A 19363-nucleotide genomic window follows, 5' to 3' on the forward strand; every position below is an offset into this window, starting at 1 on the left:
TGCGGTGTCCCCCAGGCCTGCTTTTGTCTGAATTAGGCTAGTCTCACTAGCCTATTAACTCATTCAACCATTAACCCCTAGATCAGTGGACTAGCTGTTTGGGTGAGGGAAGGCGGTGAGTTACGGCCCTGGAAGTGTAGTGACGGTGTGATATGACAGACTCGTGTTAAAAGTAGCGCTGGAAGTACAAGGCGCTGCGCGCGGCTAGCTGTGTGGTATCTGGCCCTTACGGAAGGCCAGGGGTCATGCCCTGGGTCAGGCACAGGAACAGAATTCTCTCTGTACAGATGCTGGGTGCACGGTCCTTTTAGCGGGCTCAAAACCCCACGGCGGGAGAGCCACGGCGACCCTTGCACTGACCTGTGTGCGACTGAAACACAAGGTTGTCTGCTAAAGGCGATTTACATAACACACTCAGGCCATGGTGATATGGCACAGTTCCACTTTCCGTTGAAGTGAATTTAATGCATACGAAACAACCCTCTGCAATGTAATGGCTACGAGCTAGATACGGTATCTACCGTTTACATTTTTTTGTCAAACTGAGTAGTTCTTAAAATGTCGTCTGTGACTGTCCCTGTGCCTCGCTCTAACCTGTCCCCCCTTCTCTTCCTGTCCCCTACAGGAAGTCTAAGACGAAGCCCAATGGGAAGAAGCCGCCAGCGGAAGAGAAGAAGCAGTATCTGGAGGCGGAGTTTACGAAAGTACGGGTGGTGGACTTCGACCTGAAAGAGCTGGTGCTGCTGCCCAGGGAGATAGACCTCAACGAATGGCTCGCCAGCAACAGTGAGTCAGCAGCATACACGCTGAGAAAACATATTTGGGGGTCGTGTTGAGCTTTCCGCTTGTCTTTCCAGACACGACATGGCTTTCAGAGAAGCGCAACTCTTGACAGATTTACTTGAAGGTTTCCTCCAGTGTTCAGGCATCTGGATTTCTGCCGCACCAGAGTGCGTCTTCTCTTCGAACGTGCGTTCTGTAAAAGCACTGCACTGCAGCTAAATCCTCAAGACATTTATCTCCAGGTGCAGCTCCTTACGTTGTGGGCAATTCCAAGGTAACAGTGTCAGACCGATTTTGTACTTTTAAAATGTATGTCAAATAAAAACCAATGATTTTGCAAAGTTAAACAAACCATATAACTATATGCACAATGACTACTTAGCGATTTCCACTGAAACCTTTACCAAAAAAAACACATTTACTTGAAGAACAGTGCAGATGTAAGGTTTTGGTATGAGACGGTTTGTGCTGTTTGTGCCTCGATTCTGTTACCAAACTTTGCATCTGAACTGTTCTTCAAGTAAATGTATTTTTTGTAAAATGTTCTGTGGAAATTCTTCACTATAGTGCTTGTACAAACAGTTATATATATATATATTTTTTTTTAACGTTGCAATCATCGGTTTTAGTTTGATATACTCCGATTTTTCACGTTAAAATGAAAATGTCACTCTCTTACCGTGGATTTGCCCACATACAATGGCGCGATAAGAACAATGTTATCTCTGGGGTTCCAGTCATCTCCGGCATCTCCGTCTTAGACGTTTCCTCCGGATGTGTCTGAACCCCTGTAATGCCCTGCAGGCTGAGACAGCAGAATATTCCATCCAGACTATTGACAATCCACTGCCTGTTCTATACATTGCCTTCTCCAGTATACAATAAGCTATATTGATAGTTTAGGCATCTTCTCTATGGGCTTGTGAAGCCCTGCATTCTCGGTTGTGGGTTGTTTGATCAGGCTTCGCGTGTCAGGGACTACACAGGGGTTATTTAGTTTCTCCCAGGGCTTGTTTTGGAGACTGAGCAACCTGCCAGGTGCTCTCCAGAGGGAGATGCAAAGAGACTTTTTTCTTTTGCCGTTTCAATGGCTTTATGGAAAACAAATGGAGCGCTTTTTTCCCGACGTGAAATCGGGGAGTTGCGCAACAAGGCCCAACCCCTGTCCGTATCGTTCTATGCTACGTAAGGTTGGCCACAAACAAACGTGGCGAAGAAGAAGCATGGGAAAACGTACGAAGAAGTTACCGTGGGGCTAAAATGCTGGTCATGAATGGAGCCAAAAGCACCTCCAACGTCTGTCTGTCTGTCTGTCTGTCTGTCTGTCTGTCTCTGTGTCTGCTTAATACCTGGGGCTGAACATGTGCGGTGCTGTTGGATATGTTGTCTGTACAGATGAACATAGCTGAGGCTCTATTTGAATGAATTTGATGCGCGTAGGCTATTTAACCAAGGCTAGATCTGGAGCGGACTCATTGCGGAGTGTGATAATGATATTACACATGATAATATTCCTCTTCTCTCCCGTCAGCTACGACCTTCTTCAATCTTATAAACCTGCAGTACAGCACCATCTCTGAGTTCTGCACTGGGGACACCTGTCAAGCCATGACCGCCTGTAACACGTAAGTCACCCCCCCCACCACCATTGGTTTATTCATCAGTGCTCTGGCCTACCATTGGGTTATTTACCAGAAGTCTCGCAATCCATTATACAGACCCATGTCTTGATAGCAGCAGAGCTTTCTGACCGCAGGGCTGCGCTCGGTTACCCCTGACTTTCCATTTTGTAGTCTTCCTTCTCTCTGTCTCTCTCTCTCTCTGTCTGTCTCTCTCTCTCTCTGTTTTGTAAAGTGGAGGGCTGTAGAGCTGTCTAATACTAGTGAGAGACTGTCGGAATGTAGATTTCGCTGTGAGCGTTCTCAAATCCCATGAGCATTTCTGAGGTGCCTGGCGTTCCTAGCTGGACTGGTGCATAGTGAGGTCTCTGTACTTAGACCACAGAGTTCCTAGATGGAGGTCCAAGATCGAATGGTTCTGAGAAGCTGATGGAGATGTGGCCATTTTTGTTTGTGTTCCATCGCCAAGTAAACTGGAGGGGCCTGTCTAGCTAATAGTTCTGGTCTCTCTCAGAAAATCCATGTGCGCCATGACATGAGTCATCTCTATACCATGCATCCATCCCCTGATGGCTTTAGCTCAGAAGTCACCAAACCGAGTCTTAAAAAAAAAAAAAAAGTCAGCCGTAGCTGTTCATAAAGGAATGCCTTTACTCTGTACAAAGATCTATGTACAGCTACAGTACAAAAGCAGAGCCTACACCTACAGTAGTCGGAGTTAAAGACCGTCATAACATGGAGGCCTATTCATCCCTGTCTAACAGAGGGGAGGAGGTTGACTAAGTCTTCACCCAACGAGTTGGGCCTGTCAGGGCGGGGTGCCGTTCTCATGTGTGGAGCCCTTGTCTTTGGAAAGAGGCCCTCCTCGCCTGTGTATACTTACGGCTGGAAAAACCAGATCCCCCACATTTAGGCTAAACCACACTACGAATGTGTGTTTGCACGCACGCGGGCACACACACACACACACACACACACACACACACACACACACACAGTGAAAATGAAAGTGACAGAGAGAAAGCAAACAATGGAGAAGCCGTTGAGGAATGACAGGCCTGTGTCAGATTTGTTGTCAGGTAGCCTCGTCGAGAACGGGAAGCCTGGGGAAGTTCATGGCAGACAAAAATGGCTAAATAGGGGTGGAGACCCGGTGTAAATCAGTGACGCCTTGCAACACGTCAAACCAATCAAATGCCTTGCTTGGGCAGAACTCCAATAGTGCTCATTAGATTAGTGTTGTAGGTGCAACAGTGTGTGAGGATGGACGAGAAAATGCCCCCAAAAAAATAATCACTTATTTTTTATTTTTTATAATTTCATTATTTTATTTTCATTTTCTCTTGTCATTTTATTGGTTTTAATTTTTTTTACCCATCAAAATATGTTGATGTATGTCGAATCCTGTGTACACAAACTTAATTAGGTCTAGAATCAATATCCTAACTGTTAAATCGTCCATATGCAGTGCATTCGGAAAGTATTCAGACTCCTTCACTTCCACGTTTTGTTATGTTACAGCCTTATTCTAAAACGCATTAAATCGTTTTTTTACCCCCTCATCAATCTACACACAGTACCCCATAATGACAAAGCAAAAAGTTTTTTAGAAATGTTTGCAAACAGAAATATCAAATTTACATTAGTATTCAGACCCTTTACGCAGTAATTTGTTGAATCATCTTTAGCAATGATTACAGCATTGAGTCTTCTTGGGTATGACGCTACAAGCTTGGCACACCTGTATTTGGGGAGTTTCTGGCTCTGTCAGGGGCCATCGGGTTCTTGGTCACCTCCCTGATCAAGGCCCTTCTCCCTCTATTGCTCAGTTTGGCCGGGCGGCCAGCTCTAGGAAGTGTCCTTCCATTTAAGAATGATGGAGGCCACTGTGTTCTTGGGGACCTTGAATGCTGCAGACATTTTTTTGGTACCCTTCCCCAGATCTGTGCCTCGACACAATCCTGTCTCAGAGCTCTACAGACAATTCCTTCAACCTCATGGCTTGGTTTTTGCTCTGACATGCACTGTCAACTGTGGGACCTTATATAGACAGGTGTGTGCCTTTCCAAATCATGTACAATCAATTGAATTTACCACAGGGGGACTCCAAGTTGCAGAAACATCATAGTTATCAATGGAAACAGAATGCTCAATTTTGAGTCTCATAACAAAGGGTCTGAATACTTATGCAAAACATTTTATTTTATTTCAAACAACCTGTTTTCGCTTTGTCATTATTGGGTATTGTGTGTAGATTTATGAGAAAAATAAATCCTCAATTTTAGAATACGTCTGTAATGTAACAATGTGGGAAAAGTTAAGGGGTCTGAATACTTTCCGAATGCACTGTATATGGAAAAATACACGTTTTAAAATGTCGACCAATTGATTGGTCGAAAGAACAGATTTTTTTCCGACCAAGGTTTTCTTATCGGGGACAGCCCTAACTACATATTGGAATGAAATATACAATTCCAATACACAAACCCCATGAACCCGAATTCTCCCAGTGTTTCTAAGGAGGATTGTAGTAGGCTGTAACAGCTGTGGAGACGTGCAGTCCGTCAGTCTAATGGTGTGCCACAGTAACGGCACCCCGCCCTTTTCCTGCCTCCCTGGCTGGCACTCACCCACCCCACAACACAAAGTCACAGTCAATTCCCCCTACCTCCAGGCACTGTAAAATGTGCTATTTTAGGAGAACTTTCCATGAGCTATGGGAACAGGCCCATTTGATAGTCTTATGCCCATTTTATGTGAATGGGTGTGTTGGTGTGTGGGTGTTTTTTTTCTTGTGGGCTAATGACGTCTGTCTTTTTTGGTATGTTTGCCGGTCTTTGTAAGGTTGTCTGTGTGTGTGTGTGTGTTATCCTAGTGAGTGTTAGTGTTGTACTCTCCTCAGTTTGGAGCCTGGCCTGGTGCTTGTCTTGTGGCCAGTAGGGCCCTCCTGCAGGGTCACTTATCTGGACGCTCTACATTCCTCAGGATTTGTAACGTCTGCCCCACAGCCCGCCAGACCGAGACCACGCCATGCTGCTATTGTTAACACAACCGTCCCAGTTTGGAGAATTGGTTGAACTTTTCACCCAAAGAAAGGACTACTTTTCGTCTTGGCTCATGGGATTCTGCTAGTTCTCACCTCTACTGCTACAGTTTCTAGCTTGCGTTGGGTTTTAGTCAAACCTTTTTGTTCACAAGCTATTTGCCTTGTTTGTAGCTTGACCTGGGTAAATCCCACAGACCATCTCTGCTCTACGGCCCATTTGGAGCCTGCGCTGGATCTGTAACCCCTCTAGTTTTGACAGCCTATCATACCATACACTGCTAGCCTCATTAGCTAATGGCTATACTACTGTTAGCTCTGTTTCCCTGTTGCTTTAGCCGTGCTAGCTTTGACCTTGTCCACTCCTAGATGGGCCTTCCCTGTGAGTTCTCTTCTTTGGCTCATGCGGTGCCTGGCCATGTTGATGTGTTGTGCAGTTTATGACCCCTTTTAGCTCACGTAGCCGGCTAGCTTCACTCTCGCGCTGCTAGCTCCAGCGCCGGTACTGTATTCCCAGGTTGCGTGTGTCCATGCTAGCCATGCTATCTTTTTGTTTGGTGACTTCACTGACTTGCAATTTGACCTTGCTAACTCATGACTACCGTGGCTCGGGGTTGCCTTCAGTTACAGCCGTCTCTAACCGGGTCACCCATCTCCGGGAAATGTTTGACCAGTCAGAGCGAGCGGGGGGGGTCAGTGTCGCGTTACTCCAAGACCGCAGGGAATTCATCCCGATCTGGAAGGGAAATGGACAGGGGGTTATTAAGTCCACTGGAATGGAAATATGCAAACATGTCTATGTTAGAGAAGGTGGTGGGGTTGGCTGGTTCCTCGCTGGGCTGGAGGTCTGTCTGGCAGGTCCACACACAGTTCAGTCATTCATCACGTTGGGTGAAAGGTCCTGAACAGTCACACCCTATCCCCTTTAATAATCCCACCTCCTGAATCCAAGTTTAACAGGGGGAGGGGACCGGTAACTTTATCAATGTAGAAGCAACAGTCATTTCTTCATACTTTGATCCGAATATCATCCAATCATGAAAAACATGATTTTGACTGTCCGTGGTCTTGTTTGGAGACGAGGAAATGCTGTGAATGTGTGGGCTTTCACATAGGGGTTTGTGTGTTTACATCTTTCAACATAATGATGTGAATGATTCAGCCATTTTTTTAGTTTCTGGAAAAGCACACCATGCAGTGTAAGGAAGGTTCCTCGCCTGGTGCACAGTCTTTACCCGAGATGATTCACACTATGATATATGGGTAATGATTTGAACCGATCCGGTTGTTCCTTTTCAAGATCAGATGACTTGTCAGCGACAACATACTAGGCGAAGTAATAATAGCCTCAATCTCGTGCATTTCAAAGCACACAAGTGTTTATTTCCTGGGGCCACCCTTACGGAGAATGTATGCACGCATGTCAGTAAGTCGCTGTGGATAAAAGCGGCTGCTAAATGGCTATTATTATTTATATGGAAGTAATGGCGTGGAGAAATGACCAGCTGTCTTGTTTGTGTCCAGAATATACTACTGGTATGACGAGAGGGGGAAGAAGACAAAGTGCACCGCACCTCAGTACGTCGACTTCGTCATGAGTCTGGTGCAGAAGCTGGTCACAGACGACGACATCTTTCCTACGAAATACGGTGAGTTTAAGCTCCTGGTCCACGCCTGCAGCGCCACGCTGTGGTCAGTCTGCAGCCCTGCAGCCTCTCCTTGGTTCTCTGACATCAAACTGAAGCTGGGACTTTGAACTGTTCCACTGCTGCCCTCTACTGGCTCCAATTAAGTAATGCAAACTGAAGCTGGGACTTTGAACTGTGCCACTGCTGCCCTCTACTGGCTCCAATTAAGTAATGCAAACTGAAGCTGGGACTTTGAACTGTGCCACTGCTGCCCTCTACTGGCTCCAATTAAGTAATGTGTTGAATGGTTATTTGTTTTGGCACTTCATAGCTGTCTTGGCATTGTGATAGTAGCTTCTTTTTAAATCAGAACGGTAATGCTAGCACCAAATAATTTCTAAACTTGCTCTTCTCTCTGTCTCTCCATGCAGGCAAAGAGTTCCCCAACGCGTTTGAGTCTTTGGTAAAGAAGATCTGCCGGTATCTGTTCCACGTCCTGGCTCACCTCTTCTGGGCACACTTTAAGGAGACAGTCGCCCTGGATCTACAGGGCCACTTGAACACTCTGTACGCACATTTCATTGTTTTCGTAAGGGAATTCAACCTGGTCGACCCCAAGGAGACCTGTATCATGGATGACCTGTCCGAAATCCTCTGCGCCCCCGCGCCCCCAGCGCCTGCCTCCCCCACCTCGGCCCCTTCCCCCTCCTCACACAACCATGTGACGGAGAGATGAGCAGGGGTTGCCGCGAGAAGCAGCCCCGGGAAGGAGGTGGTAGATGATAAAGATAGAGGAGAGATGTGGAAACAGAATGCCTGGTGCCCTTCCTAGGCTTCTGGCTTCAGCAGCAGGACCTGGAGACCTTCCACTACCCTTATATTTCGCTATGACGCCAGCCAGCCGGAAGGATCCAGGGGGGAGGGTTTTTTGGGGGGTAGGGGGGGGGTGTTGTCATGCCAACAGGAATTGGCGTCAGCATGTTCCTCCCAGGGGCAAATCCCTCCCATCTGCTCTGCAATTTAAACTAGGAACAAACTATGTGTAATGTTTTATTTGACTTTTATTCTATTTTGTTTTATTTTTCTCATTTGAGGACAGTGCGTCTGTTTGCCCTTTCCTCCCTCTGTCCTCTGCCTAAAGTATAGTTCAGGATGGTGGCTCTGCTTTGCTTGGACATACTATTGTAAAGTGTTGTTATTGTGTGGAGGAAAGGCGACTCTATTATCGTATTGGCTCTTTGCTCCCCCCTAGTGGTGGGAGGATTGAAGGGGGACGGTCACTACGCTGGCCTATAGGGAGCCATGTAACTGCCTGGTGGGCAATACTAGCCAATCACTGTTTGGGTTGTTAATCTTGGGATGATTCAAGTGCTTCCTACTCAGGACCTGAGAGAACACAAGTCACTGCTGCCAGAGAGAAGTACTCTATTTTTCTCATTCTCTCTGTCCTACAAAACTTCTCCCAGTCCTTTATATATTACAGTTGTCATTCTGGTATTATTCTAGTCAGGTAATCACCTGATGTACCCCTCTTTAACAGCTCCATCCCAGAGGCCACCCATAGAGGGCAGTATAGACAGGGTGGCACTGCCACACAACATTTACATTTAAGTCATTTAGCAGACGCTCTTATCACAAGCAGGGAGATGGAGAAGAAGATATAAAGATTGTATATTAGATATTTAATCTGACCAGACATGTTACTACAAGACAAACTGGTTCCCATTATTTGAGTACAGGGAGGGTGGTGGAGACCTCTTCCCCAGGAAACAGAGCTGTTTGCTGTGGGTACGGTACAGCGGCAGCCCCCCTGCCCCCTCCAGCAGCACAGGAGAAGGACAAAGACATTGGTTATGTCTGCACGCCCAAAAAGAAGGGAGGAAAGGAGGAGAGAGGATACGTGTGGGGGTGTTTGCTGTTCTGTATTGCGGAACAAGCCCCACCGTCTCTTGACGATACCCCCCCCCCCCCCCCATCCCCTTATCTTTTGGTTTTGATTTTCCCTTTCAAATGTACTTTTTTTTTTTTCTTATCAAAGATGAAACTAGTTCATGAAAAATAATGGCATCCTTACACATGTATAGACAAATGCACAGTCTGCTTCAACTTCACTGTACAGAGAGCGGCAAGCGCAATCCGTCTGACATAGCCTCTGTATCAAGGAGGATTTGGGTTTATAGTTCTCCTTTTTTATTTATATATATTTTATTTTTTTGCAGGGTTCTTCAGTTCTGGCTTTCATTTTTATGTATTTTAATTATTAACTAAGTTAAAAGCAATTTAATATTTTAAACTCTGCGGATAATAATCGAATAAAAGACAAATGCCGCTCGGTCTCATGTTGTCTTCTGTCAACGTGGTGGTGGTGGTGATGACTAAGTTGATGTGTGGCGTGCATAGTAACTTGACAAGGAGGTTCTCCTCTGCATATCATCCATACACACACACACACACACATACTGTACAGTACATGTCAACAGGCATTCCTTTATTTCCAAGTCAAGCTTTGCATAAGACAATATGACGTTTTTACCATACAAGAGCATCATTATGTAGATCAGCGCTGGGCAAGTCCTTGAGGGCCACAGTGTCTGCTATTGTTTTCATGCAGGGTCAGATGAAAAGCCTGCAATGAGCCCAGTTGTCCAGGAGGAGTGTTGGGCACCAGTCTACTACACACACGCTGGTCTGTGCCTTCAAACTGGATAATTGCATAGCTTTGTATAATGTTACAAATCTATCCAACTGTGTTCCATCATGCATATGTTTTCATTGAGCACCCTGAGTATATGAAGGTATTTGATACGTGCATATTCTGGGATTGATAGAACGGAAAGATGTTCAGGCCCCTAAAATCCCCTAACGCTTTCAGGTAATAGTCAATTTAACATTGCAGTATGTAGGGGCACATGGCTATAAGGCTACAATACTTGATCCTGGTCTTGACTTAAAACCCACAGGGTGTGCAGGGTTGTGTTCTAGCCCAACACTGGATTCATCTAATCATATAGTCCTTGGTTGAAGTAGGTGTGTGCTGGGCTAGAACACACGTGCACACCTTGTGGGTCCCATTGCCCAGAATCAGAACATCATAAACAGCATTTCTGTAATATTACAAAAATATCCATGAAAATGTTATTGGTAACAAAAATCTAAATTTCATATACAAAACACATTGGCACTATCCACTCCTTTTATTCAAGTTGTCTATTTAGGCTAGTGGGCTGATGGTGCTTTGACGCTTTATGCGCCTTCTCACTGACGGCCGCGGGGTGGAGTGCTCGTGCAGTTTAAACCGGGCGATGCCTCCGTCCTCATCCAGTTTCTTGGCACTGCAGCTGGGTGTCGATACTCTAATCGCGTTACCGAATTTGGAGTAGTCTACCGCGTACGTGCCCTCTTCCTCGGTTATAGTGGGCACAAAGCGCTGCCCCCACAGTATCTCCTCGGACAGGTAGGATGTACGGGCCTGGGTGGTTATCCCCGTGGTCTCCACCACCCCCTCCAGCACCACTATCACCTCGATGTCATTCTTTTGTAAGTCCGCTGGTGACAGCTCATAGAGCGGGCTGTCTTTGTTGATAATGTGACATATGATAAGAGGGGCCACCAGGAAAATACCGTTGGTCCCAACGGGGTTGTCCATGTGAATGTCGATCTGGTCCAGGGGGACCACCTCGCCCTCCGGAGTGGTGCTGCGCCTTACCACCTGCATCCGCACGGTGGCGCTGATGATCATGCTCTTCCTCAGGTCCCCTAAACGGATCATAAAGCAGAGCCTGTTATTTCGGATGGAAATGACAGCGTGCTTGCTGAAGATCAGCGTCTCGGCGCGCCGGTTCGCCTGTGCCGTCTTCATAAAGATACACCCCAGCATGATGGCGTTAATCAACAAGCCCACGATGTTCTGAATGATGAGGACCACTATGGCGGACAAGCATTCCTCTGTGACCATGCGTCCACCGAACCCGATGGTCACCTGTACCTCTATGGAGAAAAGGAAAGCGGAGGAGAAGGAGTGGATGTCCGTTACGCAAGGGACAAAGTCGTCACCTTTTTGATCCAGGTCGCCGTGTGCAAAGGCAATGAGCCACCACGCCATCGCAAACAGCAGCCAGCTGCATAGAAACGACATGGTGAAAATGATAAGTGTGTGAAGCCATTTTAGATCCACTAAAGTGGTGAAAACATCCTGTAGGAACCGTCCTTGTTCGCGAATGTTCGTGTGGGCCACATTACAAGTTCCGTTTTTGGCAACGAACCGAGCCTTCCGTGCTTTCCCCTTGAATTTAGGCTGCTGGACATCCTCAGCCAAGCGGGTCAGCAAGTAGTCGTCAGGGACCAGTCCTTTTCGGGACAACATAGTGCTCCCATAGCCTACTATTCACCGCGGGACCACTTGCCAACGATTAAGCAGATTAGCTACCGCTTCTTGATTAAAATCTATAGGCTAATTTCCTCTTCTCATGTGCGTCTTCTAACCGAAGGCGACTGCCCGTGAAAGTCCTCTTCCGAATGACCGCAGCTGCCAGAGGAAGAGTGTTGCTCTGTCATCTAGTTTCTAAAAGTATGTGAGCTCTTCACATTGCCCCGTTCCAGATCAGGCAGGCGCACCACCATAGCCGCCCAGGTCCCATGAGAAGATTCTGCATTCAGCTGCCGCTGTCAGTCACGCAACTGCAACTCGATAGTAGCCAACCGTCGCAATTGACGCACTGGGCTGGCACGCTTGTCCCTCGATTAATGTACATATAATTCCTACCTATAAAATGGTAGATAAATCACAACAGCAGTGGTTTATGCAGAACAAACCGTTCTTTCTTTACACATTACTCCATCTGTAGGCTAATATGAGACATCTCAATGCCTGGATTATGCTGGTGGCATAAATTAACTTAATCTAGTTAAATTGTTTAACTCCAATAGTTTATTTCTGGAACGTTGTTACATAGGGTCAATTCAGGAAGAGTGGCAAATCATATAAACTGGGTCAATTTAATCCTGACGCGTTTATTTATTGGTCTGACAAGAGAAAGTCAAAACTATTGTTACTAAACCCTTGCAGAGAAACCACATGATCAAAGTCACATCACTTAATTGGTGTGACATCACAGTGGGGGGCAGAGCAAGCTTCAAACAGGAAGTTCACCCAGCGAAGCACACTGGAAAATCAGTGATATAGTTGTCTTTCTGTTTTGATGTTGAGGTGATAAAACCGTCAGAAATAATGCACTGTACCAAATTGGTGCATACTATGCACTGGTGCATCAAAATACCTTTTAAAAAGTTGTCAATATTTTGTTTCAGTTTTGTAATTCAGTATTTTTTTTTAGTTGTCCTGCTTTACCAACCATAGCTTCCTAAAAAGCTAGTTACAGTGGGACAGTCTTATAGGCTTTTCCAATGGTGGAGGAAAGAGATCCAGTTTACACTAGGGACCCCTAATGTAAGGGTTCTGGTTCTTGTAGTACTACACTAAACAAACCTAAAGCTTACCTTGACTTGGAAGAGTTCCAGTGTTGTGTTGGAAAGTCATAGCCAGCTAGCTAACATAGCATCCCTCTGTTTGTGCAGGGTTTTTCAGCAGGCTAAACTGGCTAGCTGCATTTGCTAGCTAAGTAAGTAAAACTGAAAGTAAAAAAAAAACAATACTGACAATTTCTCTCTTGCCTCCATTTTGGAAGAAATTAATTTGTTCAAAACTGTTCAACTACTGTCTTTCTCTCTCTTTGAGTCAGCTCACCACATTGTATGCACTGCAGTGCTAGCTAGCTAGTTTATGCTTTCGGTACTAGATTAATTCTCTGATCCTTTGATTGGGTGGACAACATGTCAGTTCATGCTGCAAGAGCTCTGATAGGTTGGAGGACGTCCTCTGGAAGTTGTCATAATTACTGTGTAAGTCTATGGAAGGGGGTGAGAACCATGAGTCTCCTAGGTTTCGTATTGTAGTCCATGTACCCAGAAGAGGACGGAAGCTAGCTGTCCTCCGGCTACACCATGGTGCTACCCTACAGTAGGTTGCTGTTGAGGCTGCTGTAATCCTTTGCAAAATAGTGTGTTTTAATCTATTATTTGGTGACGTGATTATATTTAGTGTAGTTTTATCTAAAAAGGATAACTGGATTCATCAGTCCAGAAAACACATTTCCACTGCTCCAGAGTCCAATGGTGGCAAGCTTTACATCATTCCAGCAGACACTTGGCATTGCGCATGGTGATCTTAGGCTTGTGTGCAGCAGCTCGGCCATGGAAACACATTTCATGAAGCTCCTGACGAACAGTTCTTGCGCTGACGTTGCTTCCAGAGGCAGTTTGGAACTCGGATGGTGCGTGTTGTAACCGAGGAAGGACGATTTTTACGTGCTACACGCTTCAGCACTCTTCGGTCTCGTTCTGTGAGCTTGGGTGGCCTACCACTTTGTTGCTGAGCTGTTGTTGCTCCTAGACGTTTGCACTTAATAATAACAGCACCTACAGTTGACCGGGGCAGCTCTAGCAGGGCAGAAATTTGAAGACCTGACTTATTGGAACGGTGGCATCCTATGACGGTGCCACATTGAAAGTCACTGAGCTCTTCAGTAAGACCATTCTAATGCCAATTTTGGACTATGGAGATCGCATGGCTGTGTGCTAGATTTTATACACCTGTCAGCGACGGGTGTGGCTGAAATAGCTGAATCCACTCATTTGAAGGGGTGGCTACAGACTTTTGTGTATATATAGTATACCTTAAAAAAAAGAAAGTAGGAGCATGGATCAGAAAACCAGTCAGTATCTGGTGTAACCACTTGTTTCATGCAGACCGACAAATCTCCATAGCATAAAGTTGAACAGGCTGTTGATTGTGGCCTATGGAAAGTTTTCCCACTCCTCTTCAATGGCTGTGCGAAGTTTCTGGATATTGGTGAGAACTGGAACACACTGTTGTACACGTTTATCCAGAGCATCCCAAACATGCTCAATGGGTAACATGTCTGGTGAGTATGCAGTCCATGGAACAACTGGGATATTTTCAGCTTCCAGGAATTGTGTACAGATCCTTGAGACATGGGGCCGTGCATTATCATTCTGAAACATGAGGTGATTGCGGCAGAGGAATGGCACGACAATGGGCCTCTGGATCTTGTCACAGCATCTCTGTGCATTCAAATTACCATAGATAAAATGCAATTGTGTTCGTTGTCCATAGCTTATGCCTACCCATACCATAACCCCACCGCCACCATGGGGCATTCTGTTCACAATGTTGACATCAGCAAACCGCCCGCCCACATGACGCCATTGTCTGCCATCTGCCCGGTACAGTTGAAACCGGGATTCATCTGTGAAGACCACATTTCTCAAGCAGGCCAGTGGTCATCAAGGGTGAGCATTTGCACACAAGTTGGTTACGACATCAAACTGCAGTCAGGTCAAGAACCTGGTGAGGACGAAGAGCACACAGATGAGCTTCTTTGAGACGGTTTCTGACAGTAGGTGCAGAGATACTTCGGTTTTGCAAACCCACAGTTTCATCAGCTTTCAGAAATTAACATTCAAGTTTCTGACAACAGCTCTGGTAGACATTCCTGCAGTCAGCATGCCAATTTCACACTGTGTGTGACAAAACTGCACATTTTAGAGTGGCCTTTCATTGTCACCAGCACAAGGTGCACCTGCATAATGATTGTGCCGTTTAATCAGCTTCTTGATATGCTACAACTGTCAGGTGGATGGATTATCTTGGCAAAGAAGAAATGCTCACTAACAGGGATGTAAACATGTGTGCACAACATTTGAGAGAAATAAGCTTTTGTGCGTATGGAACATTTCTGGGATCTTTTATTTCAGCTCATGAAACATGGGACCAACACTTTACATGTTATGTTTATATTTTTTTGTTACACACACAGTACCAGTCAAAAGTTTGGACACCTACTCATTCAAGGGATTTAGTTTATTTTTACTATTTTCTACATTGTAGAATAATAGTGAAGACATCAAAAAAGTGTTAAACAAATCAAAATATATTGTATAAGTAGCCACCCTTTGCCTTGATGACTGCTTTGCACACTCTTGGCATTCTCTCAACCAGCTTCACCTGGAATACTTTTCCAACAGTCTTGAAGGAGTTCCCACATATGCTGAGCACTTGTTGGCTGCTTTTCCTTCACTCTTTCAGTCCAACTCACCCAAACCATCTCAATTGGGTTGAGGTCGGGTGATTATGGAGGCCAGGTCATCTGATGCAGCACTCCATCACTCTCCTTCTTGGTCAAATAGCTCTTACACAGCCTGGAGGTATGTTGGGTCATTGTCCTGTTGAAAAACAAATGATAGTCCCACTAAGCTGAAAACAGATGTGATGGCATATCGCTGCAGAATGCTGTGGTAGCCATGCTCTTGGCATTCTAAATAAATCACTGACAGTGTCACCAGCAAAGCAACCCGACAACATCACACCTCCTCCTCCATGCTTCACGGTGGGAACAACACCGTCTGCGTCTCACAAAGACACGGCGGTTGGAACCAAAAATCTAATTTGTCTCATCAGACCAAAGGACAGATTTCCGGTCTAATGTCCGTTGTTCGTGTTTCTTGGCCCAAGCAAGTCTCTTCTTTTTGGTGTCCTTTCATAGTGGTTCTTTGCAGCAATTCGACCATGAAGGCCTGATTCACGCAGTCTCCTCTGAACAGTTGATGTTGAGATGTGTCTGTTACTTGAACTCAGTGAAGCATTTATTTGGGCTGCATTTTCTGAGGCTGGTAACACTAATGAACTTATCCTCTGCAGCAGACATAACTCTGGGTCTTCCTTTCCTGTGACGGTCCTCATGAGAGCCAGTTTCATCATAGCACTTGGTGGTTTTTGTGACTGCACTTGAAGAAACTTAAAGTTCTTAATGTTCCGCATTGACTGACCTTCATGTCTTAAAGTAATGATGGACTGTAATTTCTCTTTGCTTATTTTAACTGTTCTTGCCATAATATGTACTTGGTATTTGACCAAATAGGGCTATCTTCTGTATACCAACCCTACCTTGTCACAACACAACTGATTGGTTCAAATGCATTAAGGAAGGAAATTCCAAAATTAACTTATAACAAGGCACAACTGTTAATTGAAATGCATTCCAGGTCACTACCTCATGAAGCTAGTTGAGAGAATGCCAAGAGTGTGCAAATATGTCAAGGCAAAGGGTGGCTACTTTGAACAATCTCAAATATAAAATATTTTGATTTGTTTAACACTTTTTTTAGTTACTACATGATTCCATAGTTGTGATGTCTTCACTATTATTCTACAATGTAGAAAATAGTAAAAATAAAGAAAAACCCTGGAATGAGTAGGTGTGTCCAAACTTTTGACTGGTACTGTATATATTGCTCATTTTTTATTGTACAATTTCTGAGTGAATTCAGAAACAGTGGGATTCTTTTTGGATTTCAGTCTTCTGTCACCTCTTCAGACATCTATCCAACATATTAGCCCAACACATATCTTTCGGAAATTCTCAGATGTTTGCTAATCACACAAAATTGAATTGTCATTAGGGAACAATTAGGACTATAATAATGGTGTCCCAGTTTATCTAACCTGCTGTCCCAGTCTACCAAATGCAAACTGAAAATATGGTTGACTCAGTGTACACAAACGGGCGTGTCATGCCCCCTGTGAAGATAAAAAAGTGTTTGTGTGATTAGGAAACATCTTGAGGATTTCAGAATTGTATCATGTGTTGGGTTAACATGTTGGATAGATGTCTGAAGAGGTTACAGAAGACGGAAATGCATTTCGAATTCACCCTAGAAGGTTATTCATCCATTCCCAAAGATAGACATTCTTCCCAAATACTAATGACAATACATTGACAAGAACATAATTAGGCAACACACTAAACCATTTTTATCTCGGATAGTAGGCCTAAACATACACAATCTCAGTCCCTCTCATGCTGTTTACAAGGCTACGATTCACGTCCTAAATTTTGGTTTCTGACACGTTAATGTCGCAGTCACGACACACAAAACCCATGCTGAACTGGATTCACATTTTCAGGAAGCCAATGGGTGCTGGGGTCTCCATAACAAACCAGGGGACTCCATACATGTTCATTATATTAACCTTGGCACTCCCATAAACATTACCAACTGCTTGGAGGAGACTGAAATGTGTGTGACCTGGGATGCGTTCAGCACTAGGCAACGTTTTGGAACGTTCAGATAGAAATATGCTATATAGAACAAACGTGCATCTCTGACCTGTAGAATAAGGAATCACGTCGGGTCTATTCGTTTCATTCCTGTCTGCAACGTTCGACAATGTTTGGCTATTGAACGTGGCCCTAGAGAGTCAAAAGGGTGTCCGGCCCCCTAGCATCCAATCAGGGCTCACATGTCGGAGAGTGCGAGGCCGGTTTATGGTAGCGGTGAACGACTCCATGATTCACAAGCTTCTCAGCTACTATTGACTGTAGGTGCGTTCCTCTGCCCAGGCGTTGGTGGCGCATGCCAGAGCTTATGCCTGGAGAGGTATTTTACATATCACCTAACCACATATGTTATAGCAATCTGGTGCCCGACGGCACAGTCGATGATGTGGCACGCAACCGTTGGTTGATGCATGCAACGTCTGAGCAGGGGAATGCCACCCATTTCTAGATCAACCCCAGAGTCAATTAGTGTCATTCTGACCCAGACAGCTGAATCATTGCTCTGTACAGTGTGAGGTCACACAAATCTACCTTCCTGTCACTAAACTGTATGCAAAACACTGCTGCACAATGAGTATTTATGTTTTTTTATTAACAAAGAATGAACTTTTTATGTACGAATATCATACAGAATTAGAAAATAAAATTATAGTATATAACCCATGGTACAATTGCACTTTGGAATGTCCTCCCCTCTTTGTCCTCTGTCACTTGTCCGCCTTGACGAAGGAGGCGAAGACACTGTCCTCTTTCTCCAGCAGCGCCTGGGGTCTGTCGTATTCTAGAATGAGCCCTCTCTTCATCACTATCACCAGGTCTGCTTTCAGGATGGTGTGGACACGATGCTGAGTAAAGAGAGAAAGAAAAAAGTAGACAGAAATAAACAGATTAGGTTAAAAAGAAATACAAACGTTTTCAACAACTTCCGTGTTTTGACATTCAGGGTTACATAGATTACAAATATATATGCTAGGCACATGGGGGGGAAATCCGAGCTGAGTTAAGCGTGCGTAAATGGGAACGTAATTCCCTTTTCATGCACTTTTCTCTCTACGCGTATTCATTCAGACCTAGAATTTAAGCATGAGAATAACAAGCATGCTATTCGTTTGGGTTCGAGATCAAAGAAATGAAGGTGTAGCGGAGGTGTGTCTACAGACACACCATATTCTGACCTTTACTTAATTCCCTCAGAATTCCACCACTAATACAATTTAACGCGAGAGGAAATCATGAATGGAGGTCGAGCGAACCTGCTGGTTCCATGTAGAAAAAGCATTTACTTCCTTTTTCCCCCAATAGAAATAAAAGCATTATACATGCGCTGTCATTTATAAATTGATAAGAGTTAGAAGAACTAGGATTAGAAATACACATAGCAATTGTTTTAGATAATTTTTCCTTGTGAAACCAGTCATATGGAAGCAAACTGAAAATCAAATCAACATGACGAATTGCGGCCCCTTTTCCACAGTGAAGCAGGCTATAAATAGCTGTGCCGTTTGTAAGCGTATGCCCTCATAATTTATAGGGATTAAATTTGGAGACCCAAGCTATAGGCTTCTGTAGCGCCGAACCTGCCGAGTTGATTTATGAAAGCACTTTAGAATGTTTTAATTATATGCCCGGCCTTTTCTCATTTTTATTTTACAATTTGTATCATATTAAATATTAGCCACTATCGGGAGCCATCTGTACCTAGCTATCTTCCTCGAGGACCAGAGTTCTGCACCAGAACTGTAAATAATGTCTCCTAGGGTTCTCTCGCAATCTCACTTTCCCATGGGAAACCACCATATATGGCTGCCTGGTAGTCACTTTTGACTCTTGATATTCTAACTTAAGATAATAAAAAGCATATTTGCTCCCACAGAATACAGTCCAATAGAAAAAAACAAACCAGCGGCCCTCCAGCACTGCACTACCAGTTCAGATTGTTATATGTCTATGTTACCCAGTTCTACCTATGCTATATCTACACTCCCCTCCGTATGCATTTGGAAAGTGAAGCTACAATTTAAAATTTGCTCTATAATCCACCATTTTGGATTGAAGATCAAACGTTTCATATGAGGCGACAGTACATACGGCCCC

General features: G+C 44.7%; 3 protein-coding genes across 10 annotated transcripts in view; 1 reads left to right on the top strand and 2 right to left on the bottom strand.

Annotated features, from left to right (window-relative positions):
* Positions 1-9402, top strand: part of LOC139530267 (MOB kinase activator 2-like) — a 93748-nt gene extending 84346 nt beyond the window's left edge. For 5 of the 6 annotated variants that reach the window (XM_071326513.1, XM_071326510.1, XM_071326511.1 and 2 more), the window contains exons 2-5: positions 626-786; positions 2315-2408; positions 6970-7094; positions 7505-9402. In XM_071326513.1, the coding sequence (XP_071182614.1) occupies positions 626-786; positions 2315-2408; positions 6970-7094; positions 7505-7809 (685 nt within the window). In that variant the 3' untranslated portion in view covers positions 7810-9402. Of the gene's footprint in view, positions 1-625; positions 787-2314; positions 2409-6969; positions 7095-7504 lie in introns of those variants that run through there. The other variant, XM_071326509.1, reaches the window with a different exon arrangement.
* Positions 9403-9535: 133 nt separating this feature from the next.
* LOC139530266 (ATP-sensitive inward rectifier potassium channel 11-like) lies at positions 9536-11898 on the bottom strand. The gene has a single exon (XM_071326507.1). It carries the CDS (start codon positions 11434-11436, stop codon positions 10285-10287), a length of 1152 nt encoding a protein of 383 aa, XP_071182608.1. The 5' UTR covers positions 11437-11898; the 3' UTR covers positions 9536-10284.
* Positions 11899-17840: 5942 nt separating this feature from the next.
* The window catches only part of LOC139530269 (ATP-binding cassette sub-family C member 8-like), a 129112-nt gene continuing 127589 nt past the window's right edge, over positions 17841-19363 (bottom strand). For all 3 annotated transcript variants that reach the window (XM_071326515.1, XM_071326516.1, XM_071326517.1), the window contains exon 40: positions 17841-18114. In XM_071326515.1, coding sequence (XP_071182616.1) covers positions 17977-18114 — 138 coding nt within the window. In that variant the 3' untranslated portion in view covers positions 17841-17976. The remainder of the gene's footprint in view (positions 18115-19363) is intronic.

Source organism: Salvelinus alpinus, chromosome 9 (genome assembly GCF_045679555.1).
Source record: "Salvelinus alpinus chromosome 9, SLU_Salpinus.1, whole genome shotgun sequence".
Taxonomy (NCBI): Eukaryota; Metazoa; Chordata; class Actinopteri; order Salmoniformes; family Salmonidae; genus Salvelinus; species Salvelinus alpinus.